The 15927-nt window shown below is 39.1% G+C and overlaps 1 protein-coding gene across 6 annotated transcripts in view; it reads right to left on the bottom strand.

The window, feature by feature from the left end:
- The window catches only part of LOC118544892 (transcriptional regulator ATRX), a 303532-nt gene extending 287826 nt beyond the window's left edge, over window positions 1-15706 (bottom strand). For 5 of the 6 annotated variants that reach the window (XM_078064338.1, XM_078064341.1, XM_078064339.1 and 2 more), the window contains exons 1-2: window positions 15437-15706; window positions 8382-8443 (exon numbers count right to left, since the gene is read on the bottom strand). In XM_078064338.1, the coding sequence (XP_077920464.1) occupies window positions 8382-8437 (56 nt within the window). In that variant the 5' untranslated portion in view covers window positions 8438-8443; window positions 15437-15706. The remainder of the gene's footprint in view (window positions 1-8381; window positions 8444-15436) is intronic. The other variant, XM_078064340.1, reaches the window with a different exon arrangement.
- Window positions 15707-15927: the final 221 nt, after the last annotated feature.

The raw sequence follows: 15927 nt of genomic DNA, 5'->3' as shown, positions 1-15927 counted from the left end.
AAAAGGAAAGAAAATAAACAATTCCAATTAAATGGAATGACATCTCATGTTCCAAAAGATCTAATATTGTTGAGAGCAATACTCCCCAAAATATACAGATTCAATGTAATCTCTATTAAAACTGCAACAGCCACTATCGCAAAAATTGAAAAGTCAATCCTAAAATTCATATGCAAATTCAAGGAACCCCAAATAGCTAAACCAATCTTGAAAGAGGACAAAGTTGGAATACTCTCACTTCCCAATTTCAAAACTTGCTACAAAGCTCAAGTAATCAAACAGTGTGGTACTGGCATAAGGTTAGACAAATAGAACAAAAAAAACAGAAATATATCCATACATCTATGGTCAACTGATATTAGACAATGACGCCAAGACCACTAAATGGAAAAAGAACAGTCTCTTCAGCAAATGGTGCTAGGAGAACTGGATATCCATATGCAAAAGAACGAAGTTGGACCCCTATCTCACACCATATACAAAAATTAATTTCAGGGGCGCCTGGCTGGCTCAGTCAGTAGAGCATGTGACTCAATCTCAGGGTTGTGAATTCAAGCCCCACAATGGGTGTAAAAATTACTTAAAAATAAAATCTTGGGGCGCCTGGGTGGCTCGGTCGGTTAAACATCCAACTCTTGATTTTGGCTCAGGTCATGATCTCAGGGTTGTGAGATCAAGCCCCACGCAGGGCTCCACACTGGGCGTGGAGCCTGTGTAAGATTCTCTCTCTCCTTATACCTCTGCCCCTCCCTGCTCCCTCTCTAAAATACATAAATACATAAATAAAATTTTTTAAATCTTTTTAAAAAACTAATTCAAATTGGATCAAAGACCTACATATGAACTAAAACTATAAATTCTTAGAAGAAAATAGGGATGCCTGTGTGACTCAGTTAAGCATCTGCCTTCGGCTCAGGTCATGACCCCAGGGTCCTGGGATCAAGTTCCGCATCGGGCTCCTTGCTCAGCGGGAAGCCTGCTTCTCCCTCTGCCCGCCGCTCCCCCCTGCTTGTGCTCTCTCTCTCTGACAAATAAAAATCTTTTAAAAAGAAAAAGAAGAAGAAAATAGAGGGATAAATCTTCATGACTTTAGATTTGGCAATAATTTCTTGGATGGCACCAAACACTCATACAACAAAAGAAAAACAGATAACTTGGACTTCATCCAAACTGAAAACTTTCATGCATCAAAGAACACTACCAAAAGAGTGAAAAGACAACCCACAGAATGGAAAAGATATTCACAAATCATATATTTGATAAGGTATTAATACCCAGAATTTATTTTAAGTAGGTTCCAAATGCAGCATGGAGCCCTAACCGGGACTTGAACTCACAACCCTGAGATCAAGACCTGAGGTAAGATCAAGAGTTAGACACTTAACTGACTGAGGCACCCCAATATCCAGAATTTTTAAATGACTCCTACAACAACAACAAAAAAATTTTAAATTGGGCAAAAGACTTCAAGAGACATTTTTCCAAAGATATACCAACAGCCAATAAACACATGAAAAGAGGCTTTATATCATGAGTCATTAGGGAAATGCAAATAAAAACTACAATAACACTTCACACCTGTTAGTATAGCTATTGTTAAAAAAAAATACTGAAGTATAAATAATATACAGTGTTATCTTAATTTCAGGTACACACATAATGACTCAACAATTCTACACATTACTCAGTGCTCACCATGATAAGTGTAGTCACTATCTGTACCAAACATTATTACAATCTTATTGACTATATTCTCTATGCTGTACTGTGCATCTCCATGACTTATTTATTTTATAACTAGAAGTTTGTACCTCTTAATCCTCTTTATTTCATTTTAGTTTCTTATTTGTCAATTCATTTGTTTTATATTTTGAGTATAATTGACATAGTCAACTAAATTTTTTAAGTTAATTTAATTCTAAAATAAACTGTATGAGCTCATTTTTCTAAAAGACAAAACAAAAAGCACTGTTGACCAAGAATGCAGAGAAATTCTTACCCTTATACAATGCAAGTGGGAATGTAAAACAGCACAGCCACCATGGAAAACAGTTTAGTGGTTCATCAAAAAAATTAAAGCTAGAATTCCACTTCTAGGTACATACCCAAAAGAACTGAAAACAGAGACTTGGACAGACATTTGTTCACCAATGTTTACAGAAGCACTATGCACAATAGCCAAGATGAAAACACAAATGTCCATCAACAGATGAATGGATAAACTAAATATGTATGGTACATACATAATGAATGGAATATTATTTAGCCTTAAAAAAGAATGAAATTCTAGGGGGGCCTGGGTGGCTCAGTCGCTGGGCCTCTGCCTTTGGCTCAGGTCATGATCCCAGAGTCCTGGGATCGAACCCCGCGTCAGGCTCCCTGCTCTGCAGGAGGCCTGCGTCTCCCTCTCCCACTCCCCTGCTTGTGTTCCCTCTCTCACTGTCTCTCTCTCTCTGTCAAATAAATAAATAAAATCTTAAAAAAAAAAGGAATGAAATTCTGATACATGCTACAAAATGGGTGAACCTTGAGGACATTATGCTAAATAATGAAGTAAGCCAAACACAAAAGGACAAATATTGTGCAATTCCATTTATAAAGAAGTATCTAGAATAGTTAAAATCAGAGACAGAAAGTGAAAAGGTAGTTACCAGGGGATTAGGGGAGAGGGGAATGAAACTTACTGTTTAATGGGTACAGTTTCAGTTTGAGATGACAAAAAAGTTCTGGAGTTGGACAGAGGTAACGGATGCACAATGATGCAGAATATTGGGAGATACAGGGATTCTTTGGGAGGTAAAGGAAATGTTCCAGAATTTGACAGCAATGATGGTTGCACAACACTGAATATATTTAATGTACTTAATGCCACTGAATTATACACTTTAAAGTGGTTAAAATGCTAAATTTTATATTTTATTGCAACTAAAAAATAACAAAAGAAATATACAAACAAGAAGGTTGGTAACAGTAATATTTGTCCATTACCATTCTCCCTTCTAGCACAAGAAAAATGTCTTAAAATCTGTTTCGAAAGTTCATAGGTATGCATGTATAAGCTATCTCCGTATCTGCCATATTTGTTATCAGGGAAATATATCTCTGTGATTTATTAATTATCTTCTTGTCTTGTGTTATTTATTTTTAGTCTAAAAGCACTTAAGGGCAGAGCTTAAATTTTTCTGGTTTAATTAGGCTCAGTACCAACAGTACCTACTTGGGCAAATAAACACTATTCAGAATTGGTATGAAAATGTCAACCTTTCCCGGGTGCCTGAGTGGCTCAGTCGGTTAAGCGGCTACCTTCAGCTCAGGTCATGATCGCAGGGTCCTGGGATTGAGCCCTGCATCAGGTTCCCTACTCAGCAAGGAACCTGCTTCTCCCTCTGCCTCTATCTGCTACTTCCCCTGCTTGTGTTCTCTCTCTCTCTGTCAAATAAATCTTTAAAAAAAAAAATGTCAACCTTTCCAAAACATTTAAGAAACCATGAAGGGGGCACCTGGGTGGCTCATTCGGTTAAGTGTTTGACTTTGGTCACAATCTCAGGATCCTTGAATCAAACCCCACATCAGGGCCCATGCTCAGCAGGGAGTCAGCTTCTCCCTCCCCCTCTCCCTCTGTCCCTCCCCCTACTTGTGCTCTCTCTCTCTCTTTCTCGAATAAAATATTTTTTAAAAAATGAAGACTTCCTGAAACCAATACTATACTGTATGTTAACTAGAATGTAAATAAAAATTTGAAAAGAAAAAGACACAATGGAGGACTAAAAACATTCCAGTCTATTTTTTTAAATATAAAAGTATACATGCCCTAATGGAGGTAAGAAATCACAAATTTGTAATAAAGCAGCAATATTTGAATAAGGTCAGCATTCTGCCTTATTACGTTTAAATAGCAGTCTCTGTGTAATACTCTAAATAAAAATTACATTGCAATAAAGGTCACCATGTTCATGTGGGCCTAATTACTAAAACCTTCAAGAAATGTTTCATCTCACCTCATACACTGATTTCTGCTTTAGTAAATACAGCTCATTCCAATGATATACCACACCCCACCCAAAGACAGTCTGCAAATGGAGACAAGAGGCAAACAATGTGGCAACAGCAAGAAAGCAAAGCAAAAAGTTTTATTCCTGTTTTAAGGAGTTATAAGAAAAGGGTCTTTTAGGTGAGAACTGTGGTTCTATTTCTCTTGAGAAAAAAAAATACAAATTTAAGACATTTAGATTTTAGAGACAAAAAACAGCACCTGTTTCCACAATTCATCCTTCAAGTTAGGCAGGTAACCCTAGCTCCCATCCAGAATAATCAGGTTATTGTTTAGAATTCAGATGTCAGAGACAAATCATGGAATACACTAGTAAGTGGGTGGCAGTATTCAGGAACACAAGTCATTTAAATTTTTTTAATATCTACTGGAATGGGGATGAAGGAGGAAGAAGTTCCCAAAAGTCATCCTTTCCTGACTTTAAATTCCATTTTTTATCCAAGTTCATTCTACCCGATTCCAGTACTAAACTACTGTGTTCTAATACCATATATGTCATTAGTACTCAGCTGGTACTTAGCATCTGCTACTATACTTTTAGAGGGAATGGGAATTGAACATACATGTCTATATACTCCTAAATATATTCCTTGTCTAAAGGACTGTTCTATCTTCTCAGTATTTCCAATGATTGGCATAGAGTAAACTCAAATGTAACCCCATGCTCAAAATATTCAAAGGCTCCCCATGCTGTGGCGCCTGAGTCGTTCAGTCGTTAAGCGCCTGCCTTCGGCTCAGGTCATGATCCCAGGGTCCTGGGATCGAGCCCCGCACAGGGCTCCCTGCTCAGTGGGGAGCCTGCTTCTCCCTCTCCCACTCCCCCTGCTTGTGTTCCCTCTCTCGCTGTCTCTCTCTCTCTGTCAAATAAATAAATAAAATCTTTTTTAAAAAAAGCTCCCTATGTTTATAAAGTATGAAATTCCTAAGCATAGCATTCGAAGCTCTCTGCAAGATAATTCACACATGACTTTCCAATCGTACCACAACTCAGCTCAAAAAAGGTTCCCTTCCCCCTCTTCTAATGAATTTTGTTTTACTTCTCTTATAATAAGCAACACATTCTGCTTAGAGTTCCTTGTTTAAAACTCAGAGTACTCTCTACTGGAGTGTAAGCTCCTCAAAGGAGGACACTGGTCAGGGTTCATCTTTTTCCCATGTGGGGAAGAACATATTGCCTTGTACAGAGGAATAATAAATGCTTATTAAAATGAAGATAATGTCTGCTCAGGCATTCCTTAAAAGAAGAGTGATTTGTTGAGCATTAAAAAAAACAACCCTGGGAAAAAAAAACCCACAAAACAACCCTGAAGTCATTTAGTACCCTCCAATATCTTCTCTTCAGTGTCTAAACTGAGATATTCAGTAAGCTGTGTTGGATGCATGATAGTCAGCCTTTGAAAGAAATGTATTATTTCATATACTTAACAAGTAACAGGTGCAGTCACTTTAACATGAAACATTCTTTTTTTTAGTGCTTCTATTTATTTTTTATTTATATATATATATTTTTTAAAGATTTTATTTATTTGACAGACACAGATAGAGAGGGAACACAAGCAGGGGGAGTGGGAGAGGGAGAAGCAGGCTCCCGGCTGAGCAGGTAGCCCGATACGGGGCTCGATCCCAGGACTCTGGGATCATGACCTGAGCTGAAGGCAGACGCTTAACGACTGAGCCACCCAGGCATCCCGAAACATTCACTCTTGATTCTCTACTTTTAGCAGACACTTAGAATATACAATGAAAATTCATAAATAGGGTGTTTTGTGGTTTTGAATGTTGGGGATACGTATATGAAGAAGGGGAAAAGGGGAAAAGCCAAAAAAAAAAAAAAAAAACCACACCAAAAAAACCCACCAATAAGAGGTGGGCAAATTCTTCCCAACTCTATAGAAATTAACCAAACCTAGCTTCAAATACCTAAATTAAATGGCAGAGAATGAGCTGATTGATAATCTTAGTATTAAAAGAAAATACATTTTAAAATATAGTAAAAGCAAAGATATCATATGCCTCCTGATAAAATGTGCTGAGAAAGGGGCGCCTGGGTGGCTCAGTCGTTAAGCATCTGCCTTCGGCTCCAGTCATGATCCCGGGGTCCTGGGATCGAGAGCCCCGCATCAGGCTCCCTGCTCAGCGGGAAGCCTGCTTCTCCCTCTCCCACTCCCTTCGCTTGTGTTCCCTCTCTCGCTGTCTCTCTCTCTCTGTCAAATAAATAAAATCTTTAAAAAAATAAAAATAAAAAATAAAATAAAATGTGCTGAGAAAGACACAACATCACTTCATAGTATTTCTAGCAAAATACGTGATCACAAGGAAATATCAGACAAACCCAAATTAACTACCCTGTTCTTCAAAAATATGTAAGGGGAAAAAAAAAACAGCACGGTACAGTGCTCAAGAGTAAAGAAGATTAAAGAGACATGACAATGAATTGCAATGCATGCTCCAAAACTGGATGCTAGACCAGAAAAAAATTTTTTTCTTTCACTATAAAGGACATTATGAAGCAACTGGCAAAACATGAATAAGGTCTGTAGATTAGGAACAGTATTGTATGGGGGCGCCTGGCTGGCTCAGTCAGTGGAGCATGCGACTCTTGATCTCAGGGTTGTGAGTTAAAGCCCCACAATGAGTGTAGAGATTGCTTAAAAATAAAATCCTAAGGGGGCGCCTGGGTGGCTCAGTCCTTAAGCATCTGCCTTCGGCTCAGGTCATGATCTCAGGGTTCTGGGATCAAGCCCCGCATCGAGGTCCTGGGATCAAGCCCCGCATTGGGCTCCCTGCTCAGCGGGAAGCCTGCTTCTCCCTCTCCCACTCCCCCTGCTTGTGTTCCCTCTCTCACTGTGTCTCTGTCAAACAAACAAACAAACAAACAAATAAATAAAAAATAAAATAAAATAAAATCTTAGGGCGCCTGAGTGGCTCAGTCTGTTAAGCATCTGCCTTCAGCTCAGGTCATGATATCGGGGTCCTGGGATCCCGCTTCAGGCTCCCTGCTCAATGGGGAGGCTGCTTCTCCGTCTCCCTCTGCCCCTGCCCCCCTCTCGTGCGTACATGTGTGCACGCGCTCTCTCTCTCAAATAAATAAAATCTTTTAAAAAAATCTTTTAAATAAAGAAACAGTGGGGCGCCTGGGTGGCTCAGTCGGTTAAGCGGCTGCCTTCGGCTCAGGTCATGATCCCAGGGTCCTGGGATCAAGCCCCATATCGGGCTCTCTGCTCTGCAGGGAGTCTGCTTCTCCCTCTGCCTCTGCTGCTCCCCCTGCTTGTGCTCTCTCCCTCCCTCTCTCTCTCAAATAAGCAAATAAAATCTTAAAAAAAAGAAATAGTATCAATGTTAATTTCTAATTTTGCTAACTATACTCAGGCTACATAAGAGAATATTCCTATTTTGGGGAAATACATATTGAAGTATTCAGGGGTAAAGGAGCATCATGTCTGCAATTTACTCTCAAATGGCTCAAAAATAATATAGACAGAATGATAAAGCAAATGTAAAAAATTACTATTTGCTGAATCTGGGTGGAGGGCCTATGACAATCTGCATACTATTTTTGCAAATTAAGTCTGAATTTGTATTTTTTAACTTTTTATTTTGAAATATAGTAAAAAGCAGATGATTATTCTTTATTTCCTTGAAGGTAGATCAGATTCATCTCCCAAGGGTACAGTTATTAAAAACATTTTTAAAAATCATTCAATAAAATATTGCATGAGATCAATGAGACATTGACAAGAAAGTTGTTTTAAGTAAATGTCTTTGATCTCTGGGTATTTTTAAAATGTTATCTATAAAAACACCAAATGTCTTTTATGGGAGTAGGACTAAGTTACTAGCCAAAATGTGTATTAATATAGATTTTTTTGAAGTATAACATAAGCTCCATGGGGACAAAGCTTTAATTTGTCTTGTTCACCTAAGCAGTACTTTGAACAGTTCTTGGCACATGGCAATAGTAATGAGTAATAACTAGTATTTGAGTAATTAGTATGTCCCAGACACTAATCTGTGTCCTTTAACTCATTTAATCTTCACATAGTCCAAGAAATATTTGGTGAATGAATTAGTACTTTTTGCAGGATGACAATTACAGTCAGTTCTGAAATCACATGAGTTCCTAAAAATCACCAGGTTATGCAAAACTGTGCAATGAACACCAAAGGATTCATAGGGAAAATGGGGTTAGAACTACAACACTCAAAAAACTTCATCAGTGACACATTTTTTAAAAAGACAGAAACCTAATAAAAATGATAGCACAGTTTTACAGTTTATACATGAGGTGATTAAAAAATACACAAACACAACAATAAATACAGCACTTTACCTTGAAAAAGACCTGAAGTTTGCTTGTGGAAGTACATCAGAAGGGCTGCAGCTCATGAATTACTGTGAAATGATATGGAAGGAGGGTTATCTGAAATCGGATGGAAAATTGTAACAACAGACGTGGATGGGAGTGGCTTACAACACAAGGGGTGCACTGAGCTAGCCAACAGATGTTTGAGGTGTGAGGTGTGTGCATGTATATGCATGATTTAATGCAGTTCAGTTCAGCTGGGTGTAGCTTCCTGTTTTCACCCAGGGAAAACTTTCTATAAAGGACCAGATAGTAAATATTTTAGGCTTTGTGGGCAGTTAGGTCTTTGTTACAACTATTCAACTCTGAGATTGTGGTACAAAAGCAGCCACAGACAATATAGACAAATGGGCTTGGGTGTGTTCCAACAGAACTTTATTTACAAAAACAGGCCACTGGTTGGTGGTCATAATTTGCTGATCCCTGACCTTGCAGACAAAATCCTGCATAAGAAAATGCAAATTTTGTCTTATGCTCAAATTGTTCCCTGATGTATCAATCTTGTTGGGACAAATATGCATATTCAAAACAAGCATTATAGCAGAACTAGGTTTGGAATGCTATCATATAAATCAAAAAACAGTTAAGATAATTCAAATAAGCAAAATAACAAATCTAGTATTACATGAAAATAAATTACTTTGATTTTGGACTTTATAAATCAGTGATTATCCAAAAGTCAACTGACCACTTCAAATGACCAAAATAAAAACAACTAAGGATAGATTTTGAACAATCATAGTCAATCAAAATCCGTGCATTAAATTCTACACAATCTTTAAGAAAAGTGGAAAATATTTTTGACAGTTCTTCTGAACTGAAATTATCAGGCTCATTTACAAAGGGCACATATGGCTTTTTCAAGATCATCAAGCCACAAAAGTTAACATACAAACTGCACTAGAAGATGAATAAGTTCTGGACATCTAATACAGAGCATGGTGACTATAGTTAACTATACTCTATTACATGAAAGTTGGTAGAGACTAGATTTTAAAATGTTCTCACCATAAGAACAAAAAAATGGTTATGTGAGGTGAGGGATGTGTTAACTAACCTTATCGTGGTAAACATTTCAAAATATATACATATATCAAATCATCACGTTGTACATCTTAAACTTACACAGTGTAGTATGTCAATTATATATCAATAAAGCTGGGGAAAAAAACATACTAATTGTACAACAGTTATACAATATTTGTCCAGGAACTGAGTTAAAAATTCTAAGTTGACCTGCTTCCCAAGAGAAAACACTAATATATACCACAATCCTTTGCTCAAGCTGCTATATCTCACATCTGGACTCTCCTCCAGTTTTCTTTGTCAAAACCGTACCTATCCTCCAAGGGCCTTCCCTGGACCCCATCAGAAATACCTTCCTACTCTGAATTTAGTTTTTACCTACTGCAGCATTTATTACTTTATATCCTGCTTCAAAATTATTTGTGTACATGTCTATAATTTCCTCTGCCATACGGAAAATAAGACTAATCTTTAGCCATACTAATCCCGAAGCATGGGCAGCCCTTTTTCACAGTCAACCCTCAATTGCTAACTCATCTTCAAGACCCAATACAGATACCATCTCCTCTGTAAAACTTTCCTAGACGTCCCCCAAATTAGGCTTTCCTTCATTACTGGTACCCAGTAAAACCAATATACCTCTATTTTAGCACTGTTTTATACCTGCTTATGTACTTAATATCTCCCTCACTAGGTTAAGAATGCCTTAAGGAGGTGAGAATTTTCTATTAAACTTTGCATACCATAGCACAGTGCCTGGCCCCTAGTTGATACTCAAGTATTTGATCAACTAATAAAGCATTCTCCTAAAATATGAAGTACAGGATATAAACACATGAACACCACTGCCATACCAATAATTTCTTAAACAATATTGTATATAACAGTCAACAAGAAAGCTGGACTATAGATACCAAGAATGGCTACTTCAAGCCAAAACTGAAAGACAAAGTCTCAAGAAACAGGATCTCAAAATAGTGACTATAGCACACAATTCACAGAACCTTTTCCCAGGGCAAAAAGCACAACTGGCCAGAATAAAGGTCTTTTCGTAAGTATCATCCCTAAACATAAAAGGGCAGAAATCGGGACGCTTGGGTGGCTCAGTCGGTTAAGCATCTGCCTTTGGCTCAGGTCATGATCCCAGGGTCCTGGGATCGAGCCCCGCACAGGGCTCCATGCTCAGCGGGGAGCCTGCTTCTCCCTCTGCCTGCTGCTCCCCCTGCTTGTGCTCTGTCTCTGTCTCTCTGACAAATAAATAAATAAAACCTTTTTAAAAAAGGCAGAAATGGGAGAAATGGGGCACGTGAGTGGCGCAGTAGGTTGAGCATCTGACTCCTGGTTTCAGCTCAGGTTGTGATCTCAGGGTCGTGAGATGGAGCCCCACATTGGGCCCTGTGCTCAGCACGGAGTCTGCTTGAAACTCTCTCTCCCTCTCCCTCTCCCCACTGCACTCTCTCACTCTCTAAAATAAATAAATAAATAAATAAATAAATAAATAAATAAATAAACAAATCTTTAAATAAAAAAGGGTAGAAATATAATATCCTGGATATAATAATCTTTCAAAACAGAACATATCCTGAGCCACAATATTAACAAACTTCTCAACAAAGTGTTTCCTTTCCAATGTTTGCACAAATACGTGTACATTGATGACAGATGATATCATCAACAAAAGACCTGTATCCTAACCATGTAAGTTTAAAAAAGAAAAAAAAAAAGATATGCATACGTGGCTAAAGAAACTTCCCTTCAGCACTACCCTTCTTCCTACCCCCAAAGTAAAACCAAAAAATGATCAACATTCACATAAGCAGAATTATTTTTTTATTTTTTTAAAACTCTACGCCCAACGTGGGGCTCAAACTCACAGCCCTAAGATCAAGAGTCACCTACTCTACCGACTGAGCCAACCAGGTGCCCCCATTTTTTTTAATAACCTTATAGAACATCAAGTACAGGTTCATTTTGCAAATGACAAAGCAGAAGCCTGGAAAGGATAAATCGGTCCAAGGTCCTACAATCAGTTAAGCAACAGAGCTATACCTAGAAAACCCTGGTTTGGCTCAGAGTTCAGTGTTCATTCCTCTTACACCAGCAGTTCTCACACTTTTAATCTCAGGACCTCTTTACACTCTTAAAACAGTTAAGAATTAGCAAACACCACAAAGAGCTTTAGTTTATTGCCTTTTAAGAACCACTGTTATAACCATGTTACTTCCTCCAGAACTGCAGGCTTTATCAATATCTATTAAACTTACTCCCATTTTACAGATGGAGAAACGGAGGATGATATCTTGCATGTCAGCTATCAAGCCAATCATAAGACAAACATTAGCATACAGGTACAGAGAAATCCTACTTAGATGCTCCTTTTACTGTCCTACTATATTCAACATTCCTAAGAGAAGATCTAAACATCATTTTCCAGTGGCTTAAACCATTTGAACAGCTTTTGCCAATGTGCAAGAGAACATTCAAGTTCTGGAGGAAAGGACTTCATGTAAACCTAAGATTTGTCTGATATAATCCATAAATTTATTCAGACTCCAAGAGTGAAACAGACACATAAATACACACAATTTCTTACAGAAAAAATTATTTCACACACCTGTATCTATACAGAAATTTCTTTAAGTACTACATGTATCTTATCTCTAGAAATATAATATATAACTGAAAGCTTATGGTCAACTATACCAAGGGTTGCCAATGAGAACTGGTATGATCAAAATTAAAGTCACAAAGGTCTTTCTTTTCACCCAATTAGCAACATAAACATATTTAAATGCTTTCAAAACCCTTTATAAAAATTGCATGTACTCCCCCTCCACAGCCTGGCTTAATACTTTCCACTTGGTGGGAATGCAAATATTTCACAGATAACATTTTTCAAAATTAGGTTAGTAGGCAATGATTGTGACTTACTACCCTAACAGATACTTTCTAAGACATTTTCCCAGCATCTCTCCATTTAGATAACTTCTGCCTTTTAAAATTTAAGACCATGGAGCACCTGACTGTCTCAGTCAACAAGAGCACATGACTCTTGATCGCAGGGTTATCAGTTTAAGCCCTACACCGGGCACAGAGCTTACTTAAAAACAAATAAATAAATTAAAAAATAAAATTTAAGACCAATAACAAGTTATACTGCTGTCAGTTTTCAAGTAATCAGCTGCCATAATGATTAGAATGACAAGTCGGGGAGCCTGGGTGGCTCAGCAGTTAAGTGTCTGCCTTCGGCTCAGGTCATGATCTTGGGGTCCTGGGATCAAGCCCTGCGTCAGGCTCCCTGCTTTAGTGGGGAGCCTACATCTCCCTCTCCCTCTGTTCCTCCCCCCTGCTCGTGCTCTCTCTATCGCAAATAAATAAGTAAAATCTTAAAAAAAGAATGACAAGTCCCATCAAATCTCTGACCTTTATACAAAAAAAGTTTATCTGTCAATCATAATGATATTTCAAGAAACAAGCCAATCTTATTTAAAATAAAATACAAAACAAAACAAAATCTTTTAAAGACTGAGCCACTCATTTTTCAGTGTATGATTTAGCCAGGTCATCAGTTTATTTCCCCTCCTTCTTGCCTTTTGGCTATTTTTTCACCACAGAATCAGAAAAATTTTTTTTTTTTATAAACACTAGTAAAAATCAGAACTATTCTTTGTTCCTATTTTTAAGTGCTCAAAGTTCTGATACAAAAAAATCTGTAACTATTGTGTAAAATAAAATTAATGATAATGTATAGAATTGCTCTATTATTTCTACCTCACATTAGGAGAGAATCAAGAGTGATTCAGTATTGTGGGTTCTACTCATTCAAGCACTACCTGTCAGATTATCCTTGACTATGATTATGACTTGAGATGAATGACACTTCAGCCTGAGACAGTTCTGAACACCCACTTGGTGCTCCTTCACAGTAAATAATTAGGGAGCATCATACATTTTTAAATTAACATTTATATATGTGGTTCTTTACAAGGGGTTTTTCATGCAGCTTAAGTCTCTCCTGGAATTAAGTGTTTCAGTTTTTCTCATTATCTCATCTGTACATAAAAGGCAAAATACTCTAACAGCTACAAGCTCTAAGACCTACAACAAATAACCACAATGGGAGCTAACACAAACTTCTTCCACTGTAATACTTGGGCTAAATTAAAATGATCATAATCACATTAGACATGGCAGCTCAAGGAGGCATTAGTGCCTTGTGGTTAAGAACATAAGTTCTGGAGTCAAAACTGGGTTCAATTCCAGCTCCACCAGTTACAAGCTCTATAGCTCTAGTCAAGTTCTTTGATCTCCCTATGCCTCAGTTTCCTCCTCAGCTGTAAAATGAGGAACACTAAGTACCTACCCCATAGGGCTATTTTGAGAATTAAGATTATACGGGTGAAAGTCAACAATAAGCACTTTTCAAGACCAATACAAAAAAACTGACCCTGGCATAAAATGAATGAAGTCTCCTTTTTGTGAGACTTTCAGTAAAATCTAGAGGTTATATTTACCTGTAAGGTACACCCTTCATGTAAACGAACATGAGCACCTAATAACCAGCCAACAAGTTGTACTGGGTACCTCTTACATGCCCAATACCCTATAAATAAAGGTTTATTGTAGCTGGGCCAATTAACATAAATTCAGAAACCGAGACTACAATCTTTACATAGCTAGGGATCTATCATCTAAGAACTAAAGTGTTTTTTTTTTTCCCTCAAGGAAAGGAAATGATCGATCTACTGCTTATTAATGTAGAAAAATAGGCATAATAGGTATCACAGGCTCATTCCCAAACTCTACATGCTAGGTAAAGTGCTCTAAAAGCGTCAACCATCATTAATACTTACTCAAAGGCACATTTTGCCAACTACCAATGCAATTCTGATCCATGCTCCCTGTAGTTTTCTTTATTTTGCCACTAGGCGCCAAGGATACATTTCAGAGCAGAAAAATTACTTAATTCACAAGGGATGAAAAGTCAGATGTCAAACAGCCTGAAAAGCAAGCCAGCCACCTGTGTAAAAGTAGTATACATTTCATATTAACAACCCATATTTTTAGACACTATCAAGAGGCAAATCAGAAGCACAAGAGAAAAACAACCTCAACCTAATAAACGTGCTTGATTGGGAAGAGGAGGCCTACCAGGCACAGCTTCCCTTGCAATAAATCTTACTTCCCATCGACCCACATTAACCTGCTCCTCATCCCTCACGAAATAAATTTTTCAAAAGTAGGGTCTAATTACTTTTGCTCGAAATTTGCCCAGAAAGTGGAGAAACATTTGAGGTCTGCCTTACCACCCATTAAAGCTTGACTTCACAAGAAGTATACTGGGGTATACCCTGCGTTAGTACCCCCTTGCCTAGGGATAAATCCAAGAATACCCTTCAGGATCTGGAGTAGAGAAGGAATGTAAAAACCGAGCAAGACCCACCCGTTCACCCCCGAAAAAAGAGCTTGTCCCCAGGGGCTGCAGAAAAATAAAATCCGCAAAGCTGGGGTATTTCCCGTCTCCTGCTATCCAAACGCCACTAACTCGTCCCAGGATCTCACATCCTCCCTCCCGCCCGCCCCTCCCCCTCTACCGCCCCCCCCCCACCTCCTCTCCTTACCCACGCAGCTTCCAGGCCCAAAAATTAGGAAGAACGACCGGGATACCAAAAACGCCTCCGACTTAGGGGGTCTCAATTCCACAGGCACCAAAGAATAAACTAGACGAGGCCAACTAAGCTTCACCGCTTAGGGGAGGTTGGAGGAAGCGCCCAACACGCCAGGCCGCGCCCCCCCACCCCCACCGCCACCCCCACCCCGGGCTGGAGCCTACCGCCGAAACTCCGAAAGCCTTCTCACCGAAAGAGAAAACGATGTCTCTTTCCGCTAAGCAACACAGAGGCCTAACCCACCAAGCCAAAGCTTTCCCAAACACCCTACTCAAAAGGCGCATAGACCCAGACCGTTAGGACCCGTGAGACGGGGCTGTATTTTACCTCATGGGCTCAGCAGTCATGTTTTCGCTTCAACGCCGTGTAGCTTCAGCGACCGTAGGGCGCCGCTTTGCGCTCTCCGGCACGGGGTTACGACAGAAATGCAATGGACTCTTAGTCGTCACTATAGCTGGTGCAGGATCCTCCCCACAGCTCAAAGGCCGCTACCACTGCCCCCGCCGCAGGAGCCGCGGAAACAAAGCGACGCCGCCGCCGCCGCCATTTTGTTGGGCCGAGGCTCAGGCAGAAGAATTGGCGCGTCCTCCCTCTTCCTCTTTCCGTTACCGATTGGCTACCTCCTCCGCAGCTCAGACTCTTATTGGTTACTGAAATTCACCTTCTTTGGGGGCCTGTTGCTAAGGCGGTCTACGTCATTTGATCCCCTCCACCTTTTCATAGGGGCTCCAATTCAGTCCCAATGACCTGAAAGTGCTAGTGACGTATTTTGACTTTATTCTGAAAATGCTTTTCGATCCATCCTCTTTTCCTTGACA

Source organism: Halichoerus grypus, chromosome X, assembly GCF_964656455.1.
Source record: "Halichoerus grypus chromosome X, mHalGry1.hap1.1, whole genome shotgun sequence".
NCBI lineage: Eukaryota > Metazoa > Chordata > Mammalia > Carnivora > Phocidae > Halichoerus > Halichoerus grypus.
The sequence above is the reverse complement of the archived record's forward strand: the minus strand, read 5'-3'. Positions and strand labels throughout refer to the sequence as shown.